General features: G+C 36.2%; 1 protein-coding gene and 1 long non-coding RNA gene across 2 annotated transcripts in view; one reads left to right on the top strand and one right to left on the bottom strand.

The window, feature by feature from the left end:
• Window positions 1–18,234, bottom strand: part of RGS21 (regulator of G protein signaling 21) — a 65,030-nt gene extending 46,796 nt beyond the window's left edge. The window contains exon 1 of the mRNA XM_035279485.3: window positions 18,108–18,234. Coding sequence (XP_035135376.2) covers window positions 18,108–18,234 — 127 coding nt within the window. The remainder of the gene's footprint in view (window positions 1–18,107) is intronic.
• The window catches only part of LOC144580105 (uncharacterized), a 162,410-nt gene that overhangs the window by 70,570 nt on the left and 69,763 nt on the right, over window positions 1–22,077 (top strand). The window lies entirely within an intron of this gene.

Genomic DNA, 22,077 nt, shown 5'->3' with positions numbered 1-22,077 from the left:
TATATTTCATTTTGCTTCTTTTTAAGTTCAGGGGTACAAGCGCTGGTTTGTTACATAGGAAAACTTGTGTCATGGGGTTTGTTGAACAGATTATTTCATCACCCAGTTTTTTTTCTTCTGTTCTGTTTTGTTTTTGAGACGGAGTCTTGCTCTGTCACTACCCTGAAGTGCAGCGGTGCGATCTCAGCTCACTGCAACCTCCACTTCCAGAGGTCAAGCAGTTCTCCTGCCTCAGCCCCCAAGTAGCTGAGATTACAGGCATCTGCCATTGCGCCCAGCTAATTTTTGTACTTTTAATAGAGATGGGGTTTCACCATCTTGGCCAGGCTGGTCTTGAACCCCTGACCTTGTGATCCACCTGCTTTGGCCTCCCAAAGCGCTGGGATTATAGACGTGAGCCACCGTGCTTGCCCATCACCCAGATATAAGCCTTGTACCCATTAATTGTTTTTCCTGACTCTGTCTCTCCTCCAACCCTCAATCCTCTGAAAGCCCCTGTGTGTGTTGTTACCCTTCTGTTTCTTAATTTCTTTCATCTGGTATTGTTGTTTTAAGAAGATTATCCATATTGCTTCATGACCTTTGCTTCTAATTGCTATAATATCCTTCACTGTGTGCACCCATCATCTTTTCTCTTTATCCGAAGCTTCTGCCTTCCCTCAACCACACGTAAAACACAGTCGAGTATCCTTCAGCTCCCCCCTTTTTTTGGTCACCATTTTTAGATGAAGAAACAGAGGCATGAAGAGTTGAATAATCTTATCAAAATTGCACAGCTGGGATTAGAGCCAGTCGAATGGCAGGCACATAGAGGAAAGAGAACCATCAATTATTAAACATCTATGTAGCACACATTGTAGCAGAAGTTTTATGTCCAAAAAATTAATTTTATCCACTTAGGTGCCTTATATAGTAACTAAAATAACCCTTAAACAAATCGGAAATAGAGACTAAATAATCGTAACTGAAAACTGGCAGATTCAGAAGTTGAGTTAATATTGGTCATCCTTTAAAGCTCATTTTTTTTGGTAATTAACCAGTGTCTCATTTCAATGAATCTATTATTGTTTTAAAAATAGAGAGATAAGGTAGCTTGATTGCTCAGGTATTTATCTTACTTTGGAAAATTGCATACATAACCTTAGCAAAGAGCATGTAAAATTCTTCCCAAATATCAATTTTTATTTGCTTGTTTGTTTTCTTATTTTTAAATAATCTAAGGCAGCAGAAGAAAATATATGCATTTTATACATATACATATATATACACACACACGTATATATATATATACACACATATATACACACACACACACATATATATACACACACATATATATATTTAGATGTAGGTTAAAGGATTAATTTTCCTAGAAAACAAACATTTTGGAATGATTGATATAAAAAAAGTTGGAAAGGATTCTCATGTTAAAAGCTTATTGAGTTATTTGTTAGATTTTTAGATAAAGGTTTCTGTTCTATCACCCAGTTGGAGTGCAGTGGTGCAATCATAGCTCACTGCAGCCTTGAACTCCTGGGCTCTAGTGACCCTTCCCTCCTCAGCCTCCCATGTAGCAAGGATTACTAGTGTGAACACCAGGCTAATTTTTAAATTATTTTTTATAAGGATAGGGGTGGAGAGGGAACCTTGCTAATTTTCCCAGGCTGGTCTTGAATTCCTGGCCTCAAATAATCCTCCCATTCTGGCCTCCCCAAGTGCTACAATTATGGGCATGAGCCATCACACCCAGTCTTGAACTCTTAACATGGATTTAACTCTGCCTTTCTTTTTGTTTATTGGTTTACAGATGGACACTATGACCACATAAAATTATTCCCATCTTTCATTTACATCTAAGTAAAAATTACAAGTTGGTTTTTATGGTGATAATGTCATGGATTGGCAATAGTTCTTGGAAGTGTTATTTTGTGAAAAATTGTTGAATAAAAAGTTTTTATGCTTTCACTTGATATTTTTGTCTCTAAGCTTGAGCAGTGATGAGTGTGATGATTAATCAATATCATTTTAAGTACTAGAATGGCTTCTGAATGATAAAACTCATCAATAAATATAGACTAAGCCAAAAATAAGAAGTAAATGATATCAGACCTAGGAATATCTCCTTTAAATAAGACATTTTTTCTCCCTGTTTTCCTGCTAGAAGATAAATCTTGGGAGATGAAAACATTGCAGAAGGGCCAGAACAGACAGTTGAGCTCAGCATAAAACTTCTGACAGATTTTGCTGTTGTGGGAGGGATAGAGCTCAGCCCCAAGGAGGATGAGTGTTAGAGGCAGTCTAATGGCATGAGATGCTCTCATGTCCTTCACATCAAACCAGAGGAGACTGCTTTACTTCTTTCCCAATTGCTCAGAGGCAATTAGCAGAAGTAATTAATAGTGTTACTTTGAGAATGCTGTGGCTGCTTGATTTATTTTCAAGTCAAATAGAAAATTGTAGTGTCTCCTTAACAAATTCACAGGCATACTTGACATTTCTAAGTTTAACGACTAGGTTTTTTTAGATAAGGCAATATTTTGATATTGTCTAAAAATAACAGGGTATGGATTTCTTAAAAAGGCAATTATATGATGGATATATTAATATTTATTTATGTTTTAGACTATAGTAAATTTTAGAAAGCAGGGGAAAGGGTTGACAGCATTTGGTGTCATAAATTTTAGGGTATGGTACAAACCACTTTATGTTTTCATATGCATATATGTGTACACACACACACACACACACACACACACTATTATGATACATGTACTAGAAAATCCCAAAGCAAGGCAAGCCATTTCATCTTGAGTTGTGAATACACATGTTGTCTAAAAATTTTATTAAACTACAAATTAAAATTATATAAACGAATTTTAAAGAACTGAGTATAAGTTATAAGACATAATTTTACTTGGAGTGTTATGAAGATGCATTTTTCAAAGTTATTTTAAGAATAAAATTTGAAAAATAGTGAAAGTACTAACTGAAATGTAGTGCTTTCATCCTATCAAGTTCTACTCAAGTCATTTGAACCACGTATAAGTAAAGATATAAAAATAGTAATATTATATTAAATGTGCTTTTGTATGCTGTATATAGTATCTTTCTCACATTTTCTTTATTTATATAATTCATTACACTCAGGTAAGGTAATTGGCCACCTGCTAACTGTGTGTCCTAGAGAAAGATGTTATTATTACTTGTTCTACTTGCTTTTCTAAAAGGATATAAGAAAAGTATGAGATAGATTTTTTTTTTACATTCCTTCTAGCTATAAAATTCTATGGGTTCTATAATCCTATGTCTTGTCCTTTTTTCCTCCCCTCCTGTGGAGTCTGATGTCCTTTGTTCATCTTTTTTACAAATTTGAATCAGACTGGTTGGCAAAGTGTCAGTTCTCTGACAATCTGTGATAATATATTATTTTGTGCTAATGCTTCCAAATGAATAGCTAGTAAAAGTTTTTCTTTTTATGATTCCAAACTCGCTGAGTTTGATGAATAGGATCTAATATTTGGCATCTTTATCTCTAAATGTCATCAATTTCATCTTTGTAACAAGTTCATTTATATAATAAACTTTAAATCTCTTTATACTCACACAGATGCAATGCAGGGGAAATCACTGTCCTTGCTCTCTTGATTCCTTCTTTGTTAACAGGGTAGATAAGATAGTCCGTGCTTCTTTTAGAAGAATTGTTCTCCAAGTGGTAACGTTTCTATATTAACATACCTTCTTACCATATATTTTTCTTTTCTACACAATATTCATATAACCACATTATTTTTGAGGTTAAGTTTAATATCTAAACACCATTGAATCCATTCCATAATCAAGATATTTAGATTTTAGTTTGAATTTGAAGAATTTTGGTGGTGTTTCTATCAAATGTGTAATAAATGTAACAGTAACTCTGACTGAGTCTCTTTAATCATCTGGTACCTATTCGTGGAAGTGTCCTAAATTGTCACATTGTGAAGTCACATACATGTGATATGTAAATTTTTTCAGTCAAAAATATGTAAATCCTTAGTTTGCAATTGTACTCTGATAAAGTAGCTCAGGTTGAGGGGAAAAAATAAAACAAGCCTTTATTTTTCTTCTGAAGGCAGTATTTGCATGGCTTTCATATGGTATAAATATTTGCATAGGAAATTTCTCTTTAGTTTCACATCTATGTGGATTATAGCCTTTCATTTCAATGATTCAAAGCTTATCTGGAACACACTTAAAATTCTTAAAAGCTACATATTATTTTATGATTTCAGCTAATCAAGACGTAACTTTTAATATATAAACAATATCTTTATCAAGGCAAGTAGACATTGACGGGGAGTTATCAAAGAATGGTCTCTTTTTTAAATAAATGGTCCTAAAATTGGACGGATATACTTGAAGTGGGGAAAGAGGGAAATATTATACACCCACTTCATCTGTCCAGATTCTTTGAGCCTTTCCTATATCAATGAAACATCAGCTGTTGCACTGAGATCATCTTCAATGCACATCCTAGTTTATGATCTAGGTGCCTTAATGATTATTAAATATGTTTTATTGTCTATGCTATAACACTGACATATCAAAAACCTAAATAGATTGTCACATTTTAACTCTCGACCTTTAGGTTTTAGTTCAAATAATTAACTGTTTGCTATCTCACATATCCTGAAATGTAGTGATATGATTTAAGTGTTATTGCATGAAGGAATATATTGCTTTACTAAGTAGTTTATTTGGCATTTTACTAAACTTTATTAAATATATGTTATATATGTAGTATTTGAAATGTGATACATCAATAAAGAAAAATATTTATCCTAATTGTTAGCTTTATGCAAACAGCCCTGAAAGGTTATTAATTTTCTTTTTGCCTCAGTATCTCTGTATTTAATACCCCTCATGTGCTACACACAGTGACTAAAGAGAAATAAACTTTGTGAGAAGAAACATCCACATAGAAATTTTGATCAGTTTCTCAGAATTAATAAATCAAAGGGAAACGGTGGGGCTGTGTAATAAATTAGGCCGTATGTAACAGACGAGCTTCCACAGTCCTGTGCCTCCTCATGACATTACAGCCAATAATGAACCGCATACACGACTGTGGTCCCGTAAGATCATAGTACTTTGCAATCTTACTATGTCTTTCCTACAGTAGGTATGTTTAGATACACGGCTTCTTACTTACTGTGTTAAATTGCCTGTAGTGTTCAGTACAGTGACATGCTGTACAGGCTTACAGCCTAGGAGCGGTGGACTATACCGTATTTCCTAGATTTGCAGTAGGCTATGCCTCTTAGGTTTGTAAGTTAATTCTACGATGTTCATACATTGAATCACCTGAAGACGTATTTCTCAGAATGTATCCCTTTTGTAAATTAATACAGGACTGTAAAAGTATGCCGTTTCATTAACCAAAACAAAACAAAGACAAAATGGGGCACTCGGTAGCTCAGGGAAAAAAATAAAAAACAAATCCTCTATAGAATCATAGCTCTTACCTCTTAAGTTCTCTGTAATGATTTTGATTTCATTTGAAAATGCATATTGAATGTGATGAATTATTTTAATTCTGATTAGAGGTCATGACCTACTTTTAAGTCTTTTTTTTTAACATATGAGTTATGATTGTCTCATACAAGTAATAGATTTTAGACTACTTTTCTGAACCACTTCAAATCTAAAACTAAGTCCCCAAATACAATGTTTTTTATAGGCAATTGGTGAATTCTGAGAAAAAGTAATATTGCAGTTTTTTAAAACTCTCAATTTATGGTAATTGTTTAGAGAAAATGTAGTGTGACAAATAGAGATGTACTTTGGGTGTTTAAATCGAAGTCCGAGTTAGGCTGCCCACTATGGACATCCTTTTAAAAACCTTTATTTTTCTACCAGTAACATGTAGAAAATAGGATTGAGTTCTTATACCAATTACAGCAAGTCTTAAATGAGGTACCATCTAAGCATTTATCAAAGTGATCGCCACATGGTAAAAATTAAGACATGTTAGCTTTTACTTCTGAGGAAACTAGTTTAATACATAAGTTTAATCTGAACATGAAAAATAAAATTTAAAACGTGATATCACTTATCAGCCTTTTGGCTAAGATCAAGTGTGAAAGGGACACAAATGTAGTTTAGAGAAAATTTAAGTGATGTGGTTTAAAAAAGGAGGTAGTCACAGAATGTTATCAAGTTGGATTATTTTACTAACATGAAAGAAAAAGAAGTCATAGAGAGAAGTAGGGAGTAAGACGTTAGTAACCTAGCACCTACCTACTAGGTAGCCTGTGGCAACATTTTGAAATAGAAATGGTGAATTCTGAGGACAGGGTTAGAAAGAAAGGTCACCGGAGTGATAGAATTATGCATATTTTCTACAGATGCAGGATTCTAAAAATGTGATTTACAGAGTTTATAGGAAAGGCAGTCAAGGAAGAAAGAGCTAAAGATACAGATTGAGGTTTCAACTGAGGCATAGTTTAGCCGGGGCTATGGGTGTTGTGAGAGAAATTTTAAGGATGAATGTGGTAATATATATGAAACACTCTCTGTTCCCTGGAAGAAAGGTTCTATAAAAACGTAACATATTGCTGATTCTTAGAATGAATGGTGAAGGTTGAAAGATTTTCAGACATAGGGAAAGGGCACATTCACAATCCAGTGAGAGGCAAAGGATATTGAAAATGGAAGGTCAGAAACAAGAAAGGAAAAATAAAGTTTGAATGCTCCTTACAAGACTACACACACATGCACACACACTACAGTTTTAAACAATTCTTTCATTGGAAATACTCTGTAAAATACGTTTATTAATTTCCAAGATAGCTGTACTTAGAATTGAATCATTTAGTCATGTAAAATTAAAGTCAATATAGTGGTCAGAGAGAGGAAAGAATGAATTCAGATTAATTGTCTAAGGAAATAATATCATGAAAGGAAAGGTATAATAAAAACAGTAACTAAATAGGCTTTTGAATAAAAATTATTTTGCCAAAAAGTTCAAGGAAATGTCTTGAAGGATAGAATTTAGAACTGTTCTAAGAAGTTCTGAATGTTGTAGATAAAGCAATAGCTTGCCAGAGGATATATGGGCAATTTTAGATGTATAAAAAGAGTTGGAGGAAATACAAGGAAATTAGCATGTGCCACCCAGAGTGTCTCATATGGAGCTGCCGATTGCATGTCTGGATCTCATAATTGATGCAGAGGTACCTATCAGTTAACTTAGTCAACAGATACCTTTGAAATAAATCAAGTATCCAAATTAGAAACAATAAGGAAAGGTGTTATCATTGAAGGTCTATATCCCTCGGTGATCTAAATTTTGATATAGTATTGATGCTCTCAGTAGACCGCCACAGTGTATTTGTTTAAGTAGTCTTATCAATTAGAGTTTTATAGTTAAAGGAAATGGGGATCTAATAATTAATGTCTTATGACTTGAGGAAGAGGCTTTGAAAAACATTTATCAAATGCTCATGGGAAAACAATATTATGATGTTATGATAAATTGAAATTATGTGTTTTGTAATGTAGCTAAAATATACTTGAAAAGGTAATAGATTTTTCCATTAGTAACACACACGGTTATAGAAATCTTATGAAAAAAGTAATTCAGTGTCTTTGAGTTCAGAATGTTATGAGAGTCTTTTATTATATTAACTTATCACATATTTAAGTGCAAAAAAGTAAAGAATCATCTTGGGCTATCCCATTGTGGTTTTTCTGTACTTGCAGAGAGGAAGTAATTTTGGCTTTGTTAACAGACTATTTCTTTGCCCCCATGAAAGAATATTTCACGGCCCCCTTCCGTTCAGTTATCAAACACGTTTGATTCCACTTGCAAAATACACTCATGTCTTGACTCACTGACCGCCGTCCTCAATCCACTGATTCAGGTCTGAACTGCCTCTTCCCTGGATTACACCGGTGGTCTCAGCTAGCTCTGTGTTTTCTGGTTTTTAATCCTGTAGTGTATTCTCAGTGTGGCCACTTGAGGGATAATTTTAAAGTGCAAGTCAGATCGTATGCACACCTTACCCTGGCTTTCCCTGTTGCTCAGAGTTCAAGCTATGTCGCCTGGGAGTGGCTCCCCCTGTAATCCCAGCACTTCAGGAGGCTGAAGCCGGCAGATCGCTTGAGGTCAGGAGTTGAACACCAGCCTGGCCGACGTGAAATGCTGTCTCTCCTAAAAATATAAAAAATTAACAGGGTGTGGTGGCGAGCATCTGCAATCCCAGCTACTGAGGCAGGAGAATCACTTGAACCTGGGAGGTGGAGGTTGCAGTCAGCCAAGATCTTGCCACTGCACTCCAGCCTGGGCAACAGAGTGAGACTTCATCTCAAAAAAAAAAAGCTGTGTCCCGGAGTGGCCTGAGCATCCCTACAGAAAGTGTCCCCATCCACCGCTCTGATACGGTTTCCCATTACACAACGTCTGGCTTGCTTCACTCTCACCACATTGGTCTACTTGCTGCCTTTCTACCTGTCCAAGAGTCCTTCCTCCTACACCCTTCTTCCCACGCATCTTTACATGTGCTTTTCCTTCTTTCTGAATATTCCTTCCTCAGCTATTCCCATGGCTTACTAGCGTGCCTGATTTACTGAAATGTCAGACAAAGGCTTCTCTGCCCACAACACTTAACATGGCCAACACACTGCAGCTTCTCCTTCCTAATTGTCTTTTCCCCTTTCCCCACTTCACTTTACCCATAACATGTAATAGCACTTAGTACCAACGCTGTACTGTACCATTTATTTTATATTTCTGTTTATTTTCTCTCTTACTACTTGACTATTTGAATGAAAAACTCCAGGTAAACTTAGATTTTTCTTGGTCTGGTTAACTGTTGTATCATAGTACCTAAAACAGTTTATAGAATGTAGAGATTTATTTTTCTTTTTTTCCTTTTGAGATGTGGGTCTTGCTCTGTAACCCAGGCTCAAATGCAGTGGCATGACCTCGACTCACTGCAACCTCCGCTTCCTGGGTTCAAGCAGTTCTCCTACCTCAGCTTCCTGAGTAGCTGGGATTACAGGCACATCCTACCATGCCTAGCTAATGTTTATTTATTTATTTTTTTAAGTAGAGACAGGGTTTCACCACATTGGCCAGGCTAGACTTGAACTCATGACTTGTGATCTGCCTTGGCCTCCTGGAGTGCTGGGATTACAGCCAGCACTGCCCCAGCTGAGATTCTTAGAAATATTTATTAAATGTATAAATGAATGAAGTTACAACCAGAAGCTGGCTAATACAATGGCACCTTGATAATGCATTATTGTCTAGAAGTATTAAAATACTGGAGAGAGGTCACTAGATAAAAAGTCAAGGAAGGAAGCAGTACTCGGTGGGAGAGAGAAGTTAGGGAGAAAGGACAGCAGAAGGGGAATGAACAGCCTGTGGGTGTGCATGAAAAAATGAAACTGTGACTGTATCAGAATATCTCATGTATTCCATAAATATATACATCTACTATGTTCCCGCAGAAATGAAAGAAACCCTTACCTGCTTTCTTAAGTTAACCAAACCTTGCCTGCTTATTTTTGCCAATAGATGTCAGTGGCTGACCGTGCGAGTGAAATGATTGCAGTCACACTTGTTTTATGCTGCTCTTAAAAGGCTGGCCTTTAAGGAGTGTCTCAGTTCTTAAATGATCCCTTTTATTATTTTACCTCGAGAAGTTATATATATTATGACATGATAGAGTTGACAAGAGGAAATGTTAATATATTCCCTAATATAGTGAAACTATTGAAATTTAAGGGCTATAGGAAGTATTCAAATGAAAATGACTTTTTAAAATGGTTGTTTTGTTTATCTAGATTTATGGATAGATTCCTCCAACCATGCAATTTTCAAAGTGCAAAAGAAATTGTTCGTACATATAGTGTTTTATTCACACTCGTGCTTGCTGTGAAGACTTTTATCAAGGTTTCAATCAAATCACTCTAATCCAATACAATTTCTAAGGCAGTTTGCAAGTTTTATTTTTTAAATTATAAATGGCAGTTGAGCATCTTTATTCAAAAGATGCATCATCTTGTTTATTTTAAGGATGACTGTGAACACTGCTTTTAAATATTCTTGTTCCAAAGTCCTAAGTACCTCCAATGAGATACAATTGTTTTTCCATTTTTGTTCTACTACTTAATATTTTTTCTCAATGTTCATTTCCTTAATGGTATCTTCCAGAGTTAAAATCAATGTTGAAAATAAACTATGTATGTTATATTCCTGTGGATTTATAGTTTCAAAAATGCCTGCTACCAGGTCTTCAAAAATTTCAGGAATGGTACTGTGCTTCTCTTCTTAGTGGGAAATGCATAAACCTCTGAGGTACTTTAAAGATTCTCCTAATTATGATTATTTCTTTTAGAATATTGCTGTTGCTACATTGCAAAAAATAATGAGGCAAAATACTTTGATATAGATTTTATTGAACAGAACTAAATATATTTCTTGAACTCCTACTAGATATGAGAAACTTAACATGTCTTCTTTTTTCACTATGGCTAGCTGTTACTATGTAAAGAAGGTTTTTTTCTCTTTCTCTTTCTATGTAGAAAATAATTGAAAAAAAAAAATTCAGCTGAGCGGGGTCATCCTAGCGCTTTCAGAGGCAAAGGTGGGAGGATTGCTTTGGCCCAGGAGTTTGATACTAGCCTGGGCGACAAAGTAAAATCTTGTCTCTATAAAATTTAAAAATTCGCACAGTGTGGTGGCATGCACCCGTAGTCCCAGCTACTCAGGAGGCTGAGGTGGAAGTTTCACTTGAGTCTGGGAGGTTGAGGCTGCGATGAGATATGGCCATGTCACTGCACTCCAACCGGGGCAACAGAGAGAGACTCTGTCTCAAACAAACAAACTAACAAGTAAATAAATAAATTTCTCTCTCTCATTGGGTAAAAGAAAGTACAAGACACGGAGTGGGAGAAAATATTTGCAGTATTTAATCGGACAGAAGGTGTGTGTCCAGCATATATTAGGGAACTCTTACAAATCAAGAAGAAATCATATAACCCACTATTACAAAGGGGGAAAAAAGCAAGCACATTTTATCCTAGAATGTATTAAATAGTCAATAAACATATGAAAAAATTCTCACCAATATTGGTCACTAGATAAATAAAAATTAAATCGCTATATACCCACCATAATGTCTACAATTTTAAAAACAAATTTGTGGAGTGACAGCTGATGGAAGCGTACATTGTTGCAACCATCTTGGAAATTGGTTGGAAGTATCTTTTAAAGCTGAACATCTGGAAACATTATGGCCTGGTAATTTCAATCCTAGGTATCTATCCAAAACAATTGCATACACGTGTATACCAAAAGATTCGCATCAGAATTTCATCAACAATGTGATTTGCAAAAACACTGTACTGGAAACAACCCAAATGCTCATTTATGAAAGAAAGAATGTATACATTGTGAAGTAGTCATACAAAGAAAACAGCAATGGGAAAGAATGACCTCTTGCCCCATGCAACAACATGAATGCATTACAGATTATATTGAGGCTGGGCAGGGTGGCTGATGCCTGTAATCCATGCACTTTTGGAGGCCAACATGGGAGGATTGCTTGAGGCCAGGAGTTTGAGACCAATCTGGCTGGCATGACGAAACACCTTCTCTCAAAAAAAAAAAAAATTAGCTGGGCGTTGTCGTGCATGCCTGTAGTCCCAGTGACCCCAGAGCCTGAGGCACAAGAATCACTTGAACCCAAGACGTGGAGGTTGCAGTGAGTCGTGATACAGCCTGGGTAACAGAACAACACTGTGTGTTAACATATATATACCAAAAAAGTAGTCAGAAGTAAATATTATAATTTAATTTTATTTATATATAGTTCAAAAGCAGTCAAAACTAGTCTATGGAGGCAGAAGCAATGATACTTTTAGAAGTACTGACTGAAGGAAGTCATGAGGATGGCAATTTTCTCTTGATCTGGATGGTTTTACGTAGGAATGTGCACTTTATAAAATAATTGCCATTTGTCTACTTTTCTATATATATACTGTACTTAATAAATGCTTACTTGGAAATTGAACTGGTTGCTCTTTTCATAATTGTTAACAGAATAACACTGATACATTTTCTATCACTTCATAAACACGTGACTATTTCAGGTAAAGGATTCCTTTAGACTCTTTGCATGGTAGGCAGAGGCTTTCCTTGTTGACTCATTCACGTTTGTAACCAGTGTTTTATATCATGTACGTTGGTGAGAGAGCAGGACTGTGGTGATGAAGGCAGAAGTGAGCTTACTCTATTTGAGATGCTGCACTAAACAGAGCCATTTCAAGCACAAAACTAAGCTCTAATTTTTTTTAAAGACAACATGGTGAGAGAAACACAATGGAACACAGAGTTTTTTTTTTTAGTTTGCTTTGTTTTTTACCTGCTTCAATAAGGCATATTAGAATAAGGATCAAACTTTTTGCTAGCTCTTAATTCTGAGGGAATCTAACTCTATTTTCTCTCTCTTTTTTTTAAATAAAGGTCATTAAACAATATAATGCCTGTGTTTATACCATATACATATACATGTACCCTGTACTATACACATATACAACCAAACAAATCAAATCAAGACTCATGTTACCTATGCGTTTAAATGCTTCCTGGTGATAATTCTTTATATTCAATTTCTTGTAGATACCTGAATCCTGTCATGAAAAACAACTAAAATAGCCAGATTTCCTGGAAAGGAATGTTTCTCTAGTAGAAAATCTATCACTTCCTCTTTCTTGTCAACAATATTTTATAAAAAGGTACTACTTAATTCCACAAATACTTACAGATTGCTTGTATTTTGCGTAATAAGTGCATAAAATAGCAGTAGATAATAATAGAAAGTTCCTTATGAGGAAGACACTTTAAAGTGAGATTCTTTTTGTCCTTTTTTCCTTGCTTGTTTAGTTCTAACATGACATTCATTTAATGACACACGCAGCTGTGTGGACTACATTCACTTCATCTTCTCTCAGATGTTTTTTTTCAGTATACAATTTGCTTAAGTTCTATGGCTAAAAAAATGGGAGGAAAATGAGTACACAACTTAAGCTTAGCCAAAAATCACATCTTCTCATTTTCATATGTTTCTCAAACTTGAATGAAAGTAAATCATTTCCTTCACCTGTAGTCTGCACACCTTCAGGAAAGAGCTTCGGGCTGTTTTTCTCAGCTGTGGTCACCTGTGAGGAGCTGAAATAGTTCTGATAAGGTTTTCTTATCCTCAGTGATAATGCCATAGCTAAATACATGTTGAAATTATTTGTTATAGAGACTAAAAAACTTAAGTGCTCCTTTCAAAATTTTCAATATTATTGTCTAGAAACATAGTGTCATCTAGAGGGATGGCCTGAGTCGATGACTATACGGAAGAAAAAGGGTGAAAAATCTTCTCAGACCTGAAGTTGTTACTGGGGTTGGGAACCGAGAGACTGAGTTTACATACATTCCCTCAGCTTTCTGCACTTGAAAGCTGAAAATACAATTATCATGGTGTGAGGCTTTGTTCATGATAATATATATTGATATACATGCAAGAAACATGATTCTGTGTAAGTACATAGAATACATATATGTGTATCTACAAATAGTATACATAAATTTCATGTGCAATTGTATATGTGTAGTATTCATACATTCTATAAACTAGATAAATAGATGTGCATATGATACTTGAACAATGCAGCTGTTAGGAGTGCTGATCAACTGCATAGTCAAAAATTCATGTATAACTTCTGACCGCCTGAAATCATAACTACTAATTCCTTACTGTTGACTGAAAACCTTACCAATAACATAAACAGTTGATTAACACACAATTTGTATGCTATATGTACATATAATGTATTATTATAATAAATAAGTTAGAGAAAACAAAATGTTATTAAGGTAATAAGAAAGAGAAAATATATTTTAAGAGGAGAAAATATATATTAAGTGGAAATGAATCATCATCAAGGTCTTCATCCTTGTAGTCATCACTTTGAGTGGCTGAGGAGGAGGATGAACAAGAGGAGCTGGTTTTGCTGTCTCAGTGGTGGCAGAGATGGAAGAGGTAGAGGAGGTGGCAAGGCAGGAGAAGCAGGCACACTCAGTGTAACTTTTATAGAAAAAAATCTGGGTGTAAGTGGATCCATGCAGTTCAAACTCATTTTGCTCAAGAATTAACTGCATAGATATCATGTATGCATACTATCCACACACACAAACTTGATGTCTACTATATATACACATTTGTTAATATGTATATAGACATAGAAGTAAAAATTGTTAGGAAAACTAATATTTTACTTTAAAATTTTACTTTCTTGTTCTCTAGGTATGTGTGATGTTTCTCTTGAGGTTTCTTACAACATAAAGGAAAAACTAACTGTTTAAAGCAGAAATATTTCGCTTATATTTAGCCTAGGGCGACCTCCTGAAAATTAATAAACTTAATTTTGACAGAAGGAAAGTGAAGATAATTAAATGGTCAAGACCCTGTCTTAGAAAATATTTTTGGAGCTCTCTGAAATGTGAGATGATGAGTTTCTCATTAGCAAAGGCATTTGAAAGACCAAATTTAGAAAATCGCTCTTTTAAAAAAATAAAATTTAGAGACAGTATCTCTGTTTGTCACCGAGGCTGGTGTGCAGTGGTACAAACATTGCTCATTGCAACCTTGGACTCTTAGGCTCAAACAATCCTTCAACCTCATGTCCTGAGTGGCTAGGACTATGGATGCATGCCCCCATGCTTGGATAATTTTTATTTTTATTTTTAGAGACAGCGTCTCACTATGTTGCCCAGGCTGGTTTTGATATCTTGGCCTCAAGTGATTTTACCACCGTGGCCTCCCAATGAGAAAAAAATACTATTAAATCCAATGAAGGCAGAAGTCATGAAATAATAAGTAGGTTAAAAATATTACTTTTCAGTTTGGAAAACTGAAGATTTCTCAAAGAACTGAAAACAGAACTCCTCTTGGACCCAGCAATCCCATTACTGGGCATATACCCAAAGGAAAATAAGTTGTTCTACCAAAAACACCCTTGCACTCCTGTGTTGATTGCAGCACCGTTCACAATAGCAAAGGTGTGGAATCAACCTAGATTACCATCAGTAGTGAGCGGGTAAAGGAAATACTGTACATATACACCATGGAATACGACACAGGCAAATAAGGAAGAAAATCCTGTCTTTGCAGCAACATGATTGCAGCAGAAAGCCGTTATCCCAAGAGAATTAATGCAGACATAAAAAACCAAAACCACATGTTCTCACTGATATATGGTAACTTAACATTGGGTACACATGGCATCACTATGGGAGCAAACAGGCACCAGGGGCTTATAGCGGCGGGAGGGAGAGAGGGGGAAACGGTGGAAACACTATCTTACTACCTGTCGGGGTCGATGATCACTACCAGAGTGACTCAATCAATCATACTCCAGATTTCAGCATCTTGTAACAAACCGGCACATGCATTCCCTGAGTAAACACTAAAAGCAGCCTTTTTAAAGTACTGCTTTTATCATAGGCCGCCGTCTATAGAAAATTCCCATGACCTTCATGTAGTGGGAATTTCAGTAGAATTGGTATTAAAAGACATAAGTTCAATTTTCATTCTGCTACTTATAGCTGAATGATGTTGAAGACAGCAATCATTTTTGAATCTCAGTTCACCCCTTAAAATGTCTGAGTTAGGAAAAAAGATTTGGAACCTTCCTTACAGTTCCAAAGCATTACTTTGGATGCAAAGTATCAGCAATTTAAAATAAACACATGCTTTCTGTAGAGTGTTCTAATTATCACTGCCAAAAAAAAAACAAAAACAAAGAAAAAAAATATAAATCCCACACAAAACCACTGTACTCTGCTCATGAAGAACCACAGTCTAAAGGGGAAGACCGTAAGAAAGCTATCAAGAATGCGAGTGAATTTAAAAACAGCCCTTGAATGTATGTAGTTACCTTTCATACTTTTCTCTCACTTCAAAAATTTATATAATAAATTCAGCTCTGTCATTTAATTCCAGTGAAAACTTGGGCAAGCTGAATTGAGCTGAACCTCAATTATTAAATAGGAAAGATAATTGAGCTAATTTGTCAAGACTTGGTGACATATGCAAAGCTTCGAACCTCCCATGCGAAGGCCCCATGTCTGCCCATTGTTCAAAATTGCTATTTCCCTGCCTTTTCCAAACTTACTATTTTAAGGGAAGATGGTCTGTTCATTAAAAGAGGACAATAGAGTTGGGCGCGGTGGCTCACGCCTGTAATCCCAGCACTTTGGGAGGCCGAGGCTGGTGGATCACGAGGTCAAGAGATCTAGACCATCCTGGTCAACATGGTGAAACCCCGTCTCTGCTAAAAATACAAAAAATTAGCTGGACATGGTGGCGCGTGCCTGTAATCCCAGCTACTCAGGAGGCTGAGGCAGGAGAATTGCCTGAAGCCAGGAGGCTGAGGTTGCGGTGAGCCGAGATCGCGCCATTGCACTCCAGCCTGGGTAACAAGAGCGAAACTCCATCTCAAAAAAAAAAAAAAAAGAGGACAATAGAGAGGTCAAAGATAATAATTCAGAATCATTATAATAGAGAATAATAATACAGGATTCTTCATTTTGTCAAGAAAACTGTTCCATACTTTGGGATTTCTGACGTGGTATCTCATAGCTATCTGGAAATGCATGCCACTGTTCACAGGAATGATATTCAGGGATTTCTCAGAAGTAACTCTGAGCTCCCAGGGAAATGAGTCAGAGCATAACACTAATGGGCTGTGAGCCAGATGGATTATAATTATTTCTAGAGAATGGTGACTTTATATTTTGTTTTAAAGAGGTTAACATATATTAATGACAGCAACGACAAAAATATGGCTTCGAGGTACAAAATCTTTGTCCTTGAACTTCAATGGAAAACTTCAGTACTTCAAATAAAATGTGTGTGTGTGTGTGTGTGTGTGTGTGTGTGTATACATTTTTCCACTAAAGGATAGATTCTTAGAAATTTCCAGATAATGTCAATTCAGTTGAGTTAATATCTTTGCTTAACACTTATAGAAGTAGTATCTAGTAGATCATTAAGGGATTATTCAATTAGATTAAGAGAAAATAAAAAAAATAAGATTTGACTTTCCAATTACATTCTTTAGCTGACATCCATTTTGTCTGATTGTTCCAGTATTAATGATACAGGCTATTACCCAAAGGGACTGTGATTTACACACTTACAATCTTTAGCTTTAGCTTTAAAAAATAAAGTCAGATTCTCGGTTCATTAAACCTGATGTTTATCTCTGACAGTGGTACTGATGGAATAATTTTGAAAGTTAGTATTCTTTCTGAGTCAGCCATAGCATCCTCAAAAAGCTGACTAAAATTTCCCCAAATATCTTAATATTCCTTTAATGTAGCCTGTTACAAGCATATTATCCATTACTGTATAGAGATTATAATAGAATCTATTTCTTTCTCAGTTGGGAAATAACATATGCCATCAATTTTGTCTCCTTCATGTAAAGCACTTCTTTTATCTTTTTCATTTTTCTCCCTTTTTAGATTTTAAGTTACATCCCTATTTCTTGTACTTCAGTTACTTAGTTCAAGATGTTTTAAGGGATAAATGAAATTATATTCCTAATTGCTCATGGTATTATAATTTTTTTTCTTTAGCCAGAAGACCATAGTGCACTAACATATTCAGAAAGTATGTCACAGTGACTTCTGTTTCTTTTTACCTAGTAAAAAATCAATCGCTTTGGAGTTCATCATTATGTAACATTAATTGGATAGTTTTCCTCTCAAATTTCCAATGCATTTATTTTTCACCACCTATAGCGCAGTTTCTTTTTGAGATGTCAATTTGTGTGGCAGAATCTGCAAATGATCTTACAGCAACCAGTATCCCATTCTTTCCTTCATTAATGGAATCCCTGAGTTTTAGCTGAGCCGGTTTCCCAGCTATTCTTGCAACTAGGTGCAACCATGTGACCAGGATATTGCCAAGAATATACAAACTGAAGTGTCGGTCATGCATTCTACATTGTAATGTTATGAGAAAAGTGCTTGCCCTCCGGTTTGTCTCTCTACTTCTTACTGTCTGTACTGTGGATAAGACAAGGGTGAGGAACAGGAGAACGGCTACCCGGATTCCGGGATGATGTGGTGAGGCAGAACTGAACTGCTGTGTAGGAGGAAGTGAACCTCTGAGTTGGCTGAGCCATTACGTTTTGGAATATCTTTGTTAGTGCAGCTTGGTCTAATAACTGAGTCACACACTGAAATTTTAATGGGAACTTTTCTAGATAACATGTAAGTGCCACAGTTACCCACATCTTGGTAATTTTCTATCTTCAGATTTATCTTTAGTCTTTTCATCTCCCTGTAAAGGTGGTTAATAACCACTCACTGAAAGACACCTGAGGGCATACTACTGAAATAGGTTTTATGGGACCACCTGATTCCTTTTTGAAAGAAGGAATTTAAACAAATAAACCAGTAAACCAAGCCACACTAATCTTTTAAGAAAATCTACATACCTCAAATTTTTAATTTTGCTGCTGTTCCTTAGGGGTTCTTCAATCTCGTGTCTGAAAGAACAATGAAAAGAGATCAATTAACAAAATCAAACAAGTGGAAAATGACATGATATTTTTAAGTGTATAAATTTTGAAACTTTTGTGCAGTAATGTTAATCTGAGTAGCCAAGGGGCAGGAAATAACTTGCTTTTGTCTGGAAAGAAGAAATATTAAGATTGTAACATTTCCATCATGTTTGTTGGAAGATGTGCAGCAGTATTGGAAACTGAAGTGTGTGTGTGGAAACAAAGGCCTCCTTTGTCACGGTTTATTTTCATACATTTGAACACTCATTTCCTTCAGTTCTGTGCCCTAGTCACGTCCTGCACTTCTCTTTTGTACACCCTAAGGTGTGTCTTATGAAAGTATTTTAGTTTCCAAAATATGCTATCTTTCTTTCTCTCTTCAGATTTCTCAGATGCTATACCTTCAAACTGCAACAGTGTTTCTGCCATGGTTCTTGGTTTTGTTTTCTTGAGATGGAGTCTCACTCTGTTGCTAGGCTGAAGCGCAGTGGCACAATCTTGGCTCACTGCAACCTCTGCCTCCTGGGTTCAGGCAATTCTCCTGCCTCAGCCTCCTGAGTAGCTGGGATTATAGGCACGTGCCACCACACCCAGCTAATTTTTTGTATTTTTAGTAGAGACAGGGTTTCACCATGTTGGCCAGGATGGTCTTGATCTCCTGACCTGCTGATCTGCCCTCCTTGGCCTCTCAGCTTGCTGAGATTACAGGTGTGAGCCACCACACCCAGCCTCTGCCATGGTTTTAATTACCAACTTTCTATTATCACTCAGTCTAAATAGCCCTTCCTGACCATTTTGTCATGTCTTTTCCTATTTTCCTGTTCTCCCAAATCTTGGAGTTTTGTTAACCTCACATGTGGTGCCAAAGATTGAAAAAAAAGTCTCTATTTATTATGTTAGAATATTATGACAATTAGTTCTATTACAAAAAGATATTATGTATATTTTGATTTAAATATGTTATAAATTAGATATTATCTTGTATTTGTGAGCACAGTCTGGGTAGATGGATACTTTCAATCCTAACAAAATATGATTTTATTTCTGTCACAATCAAAATATAAACGACAACTTATTGGGCTTACTTTCCTTTTTTTCTTCTGGACTGTGTCCTTCTTGAAGCCAACATCTGTGTTGTTCAGCCCCCTGTCTTCAAATATGCAGTTAACACATGACTGAATGCACGAAAACATGCTTATGTTATTTGTTGTAATGGAGATTTGCAAGGAAATTGCTTTGATTGTATTAATTCACTTATGATGTAACAGATGATTAGGGAAAATTTAACCAAGCTTTATTTGCTATCTCTGTAGAACATGGTTCCATTTTGGGCACTGTGGAGGATTTAAAATTAAATGCGCAAAATTACTGTCCTCAAAAATTTTGAAATTATTTTATTTTATTTTTTTTTGAGATGGAGTTTTGCTCTTGTTACCCAGGCTGGAGTGCGATGGCGTGACCTCGGCTCACCGCAACCTCCACCTCCTGGGTTCAGGCAATTCTCCTGCCTCAGCCTCCTGAGTAGCTGGGATTCCAGGCACGCGCCACCATGCCCAGCTAATTTTTTTGTATTTTTAGTAGAGACAGGGTTTCACCATGTTGACCAGGATGGTCTTGATCTCTTGACCTCGTGAAAAAATGGAGGATAAGAAATGTACGAAGAACTACAGTAGTCTGGGCATAGTGGCTTCCATCAGTAATACCAGCAACTTTGGGAGACTGAAGTGGGAGGATTGCATGAGGCCAGGAGTTCAAGATCAGGATGGGCAATATAGTGAGACCCTGTCTCTACAACAAATGTAAAATAAAGGCAGGCACAGTGACATGCCCCTGTTTTCCTAGTTATGTGGAGGCGATAGTGGGAGGATCACTTCAGCCCAGCAGTTCCAGGTTACAATGAGCTCTAATTATGCCAGTGCACTTCAACCTAGGTGATATAGTGAGACTCTGTCTAAAAACAAAACAAACAACTACACACACGCACACACACACACACACACACAAAACCCCCACAAAACTTAACTGCAAAAGGGAGGCTGAAAGTGGTATATTTGATAAACAAGTCCCTGTGGACTTTCAGAGGAAGCATCTCATTGAGTCAGAGAAAGCATCATCAAACAGATGACATTTGGGATGGGTCTTCAAACACAGTAGAACATTGGCTATGAGAAGAGAGTCACAAGAATATGAGTAGTGAATCCTATGAGCAAATGTATGGAATTTTAAAACTCTGGAGAAATTCTGCTTAGCCTGAGCACTGTGAATGGGAAAATAGTCGGGAACAAGATGGGAAAGTTAGGTTATCCAGCTGCTTCCTAAATGCAAGCCTGCAGTTGTGCATTTTTCTTTGAGCAATGAAAAATTGGTCAAGGTTTTGTAGTAGAGTTATGACTTGAGTATAACTGTATTTTATAGAAATATGGCAGCTGTATATGAAATGGATCAGAGACGCGATAGATGTGGTGGAAGGCAGGTGAGATGCCTATTGTGGTAATCTGTGGGGAAATCTGAATTAGAATAGTGGGTTAGGAATAAGGTAATTAGTACACACAGAAATATAATCAGAAAAGTCAGCATATTACTTGTGGGCAAGGAAGACGGAGAGTCATAGATGAGTCTGACATTTTAAACATTTATGGCTTGGAAAAGTAATATATATAAGAATGTGATTCTTCAATATAAGAATGAATACAGTACAGACTATGAGGTATGAAAAGATGAAAATTGAAGCAGAAATGTGTTTTTTGATAGGGAAACTTTAGAAAGAACAAAAATAACATGAAACGCCATCAGCAGAAAATATATTAGGTAGTTTAATTTTCCAGATTATGAGAATAATATTAGTCCTTGACAAGATTGTGAAATTAGCAGATAATGCCTTTATTTTACAACACCTTTCCCTCTCTTGCACCAGATATTTAGTATGGGATTCATGTTGAAGAGGCTTAGAAAGGTTTCTCCTGTTCTCGGGCCTCTGTTCTCTCACCTCCGTGCTGCTGATAGTCTCTGATCTCTCTGTCTCAGTTCTTCAATCCCTGCCTCAATATTTCAAGGTGAAATCAGGTAAGCATTTGAGCCAATTTGCATTACTATTAATAATAGAATACGGGGTGTTTTCTTTCCTCCTTCCATAAAAGATTTCTATTTAGACATCTGTGTACTATGATTCTGCCTTTATCGTGAGTTCACCATAGGAGCTACACCGCAGTCGTTTTAGAACAGATGAAATACAGAGACTAGAAAGGGATGTTGGGTGGTTCTGTTTGTAGCATCGCAGTGTCTTCGCAGTTTACCAAGGGGTGGGCTCTCTGGGCTGGATTAAAAAGGTTGAAATGACTGAATGTGTTTCATCTGTAAATTTCGTACACGCATTTAACAAAAATATTGAGTGACATTCTGCACAGAGACAATACAGTGTATCTCTCAGATGGCATTTGTGAGGCTTCATACCAGTTTCTGCAT

Source organism: Callithrix jacchus, chromosome 18, assembly GCF_049354715.1.
Source record: "Callithrix jacchus isolate 240 chromosome 18, calJac240_pri, whole genome shotgun sequence".
NCBI lineage: Eukaryota > Metazoa > Chordata > Mammalia > Primates > Cebidae > Callithrix > Callithrix jacchus.
This window is presented reverse-complemented; position numbering and strand designations above follow the sequence as displayed.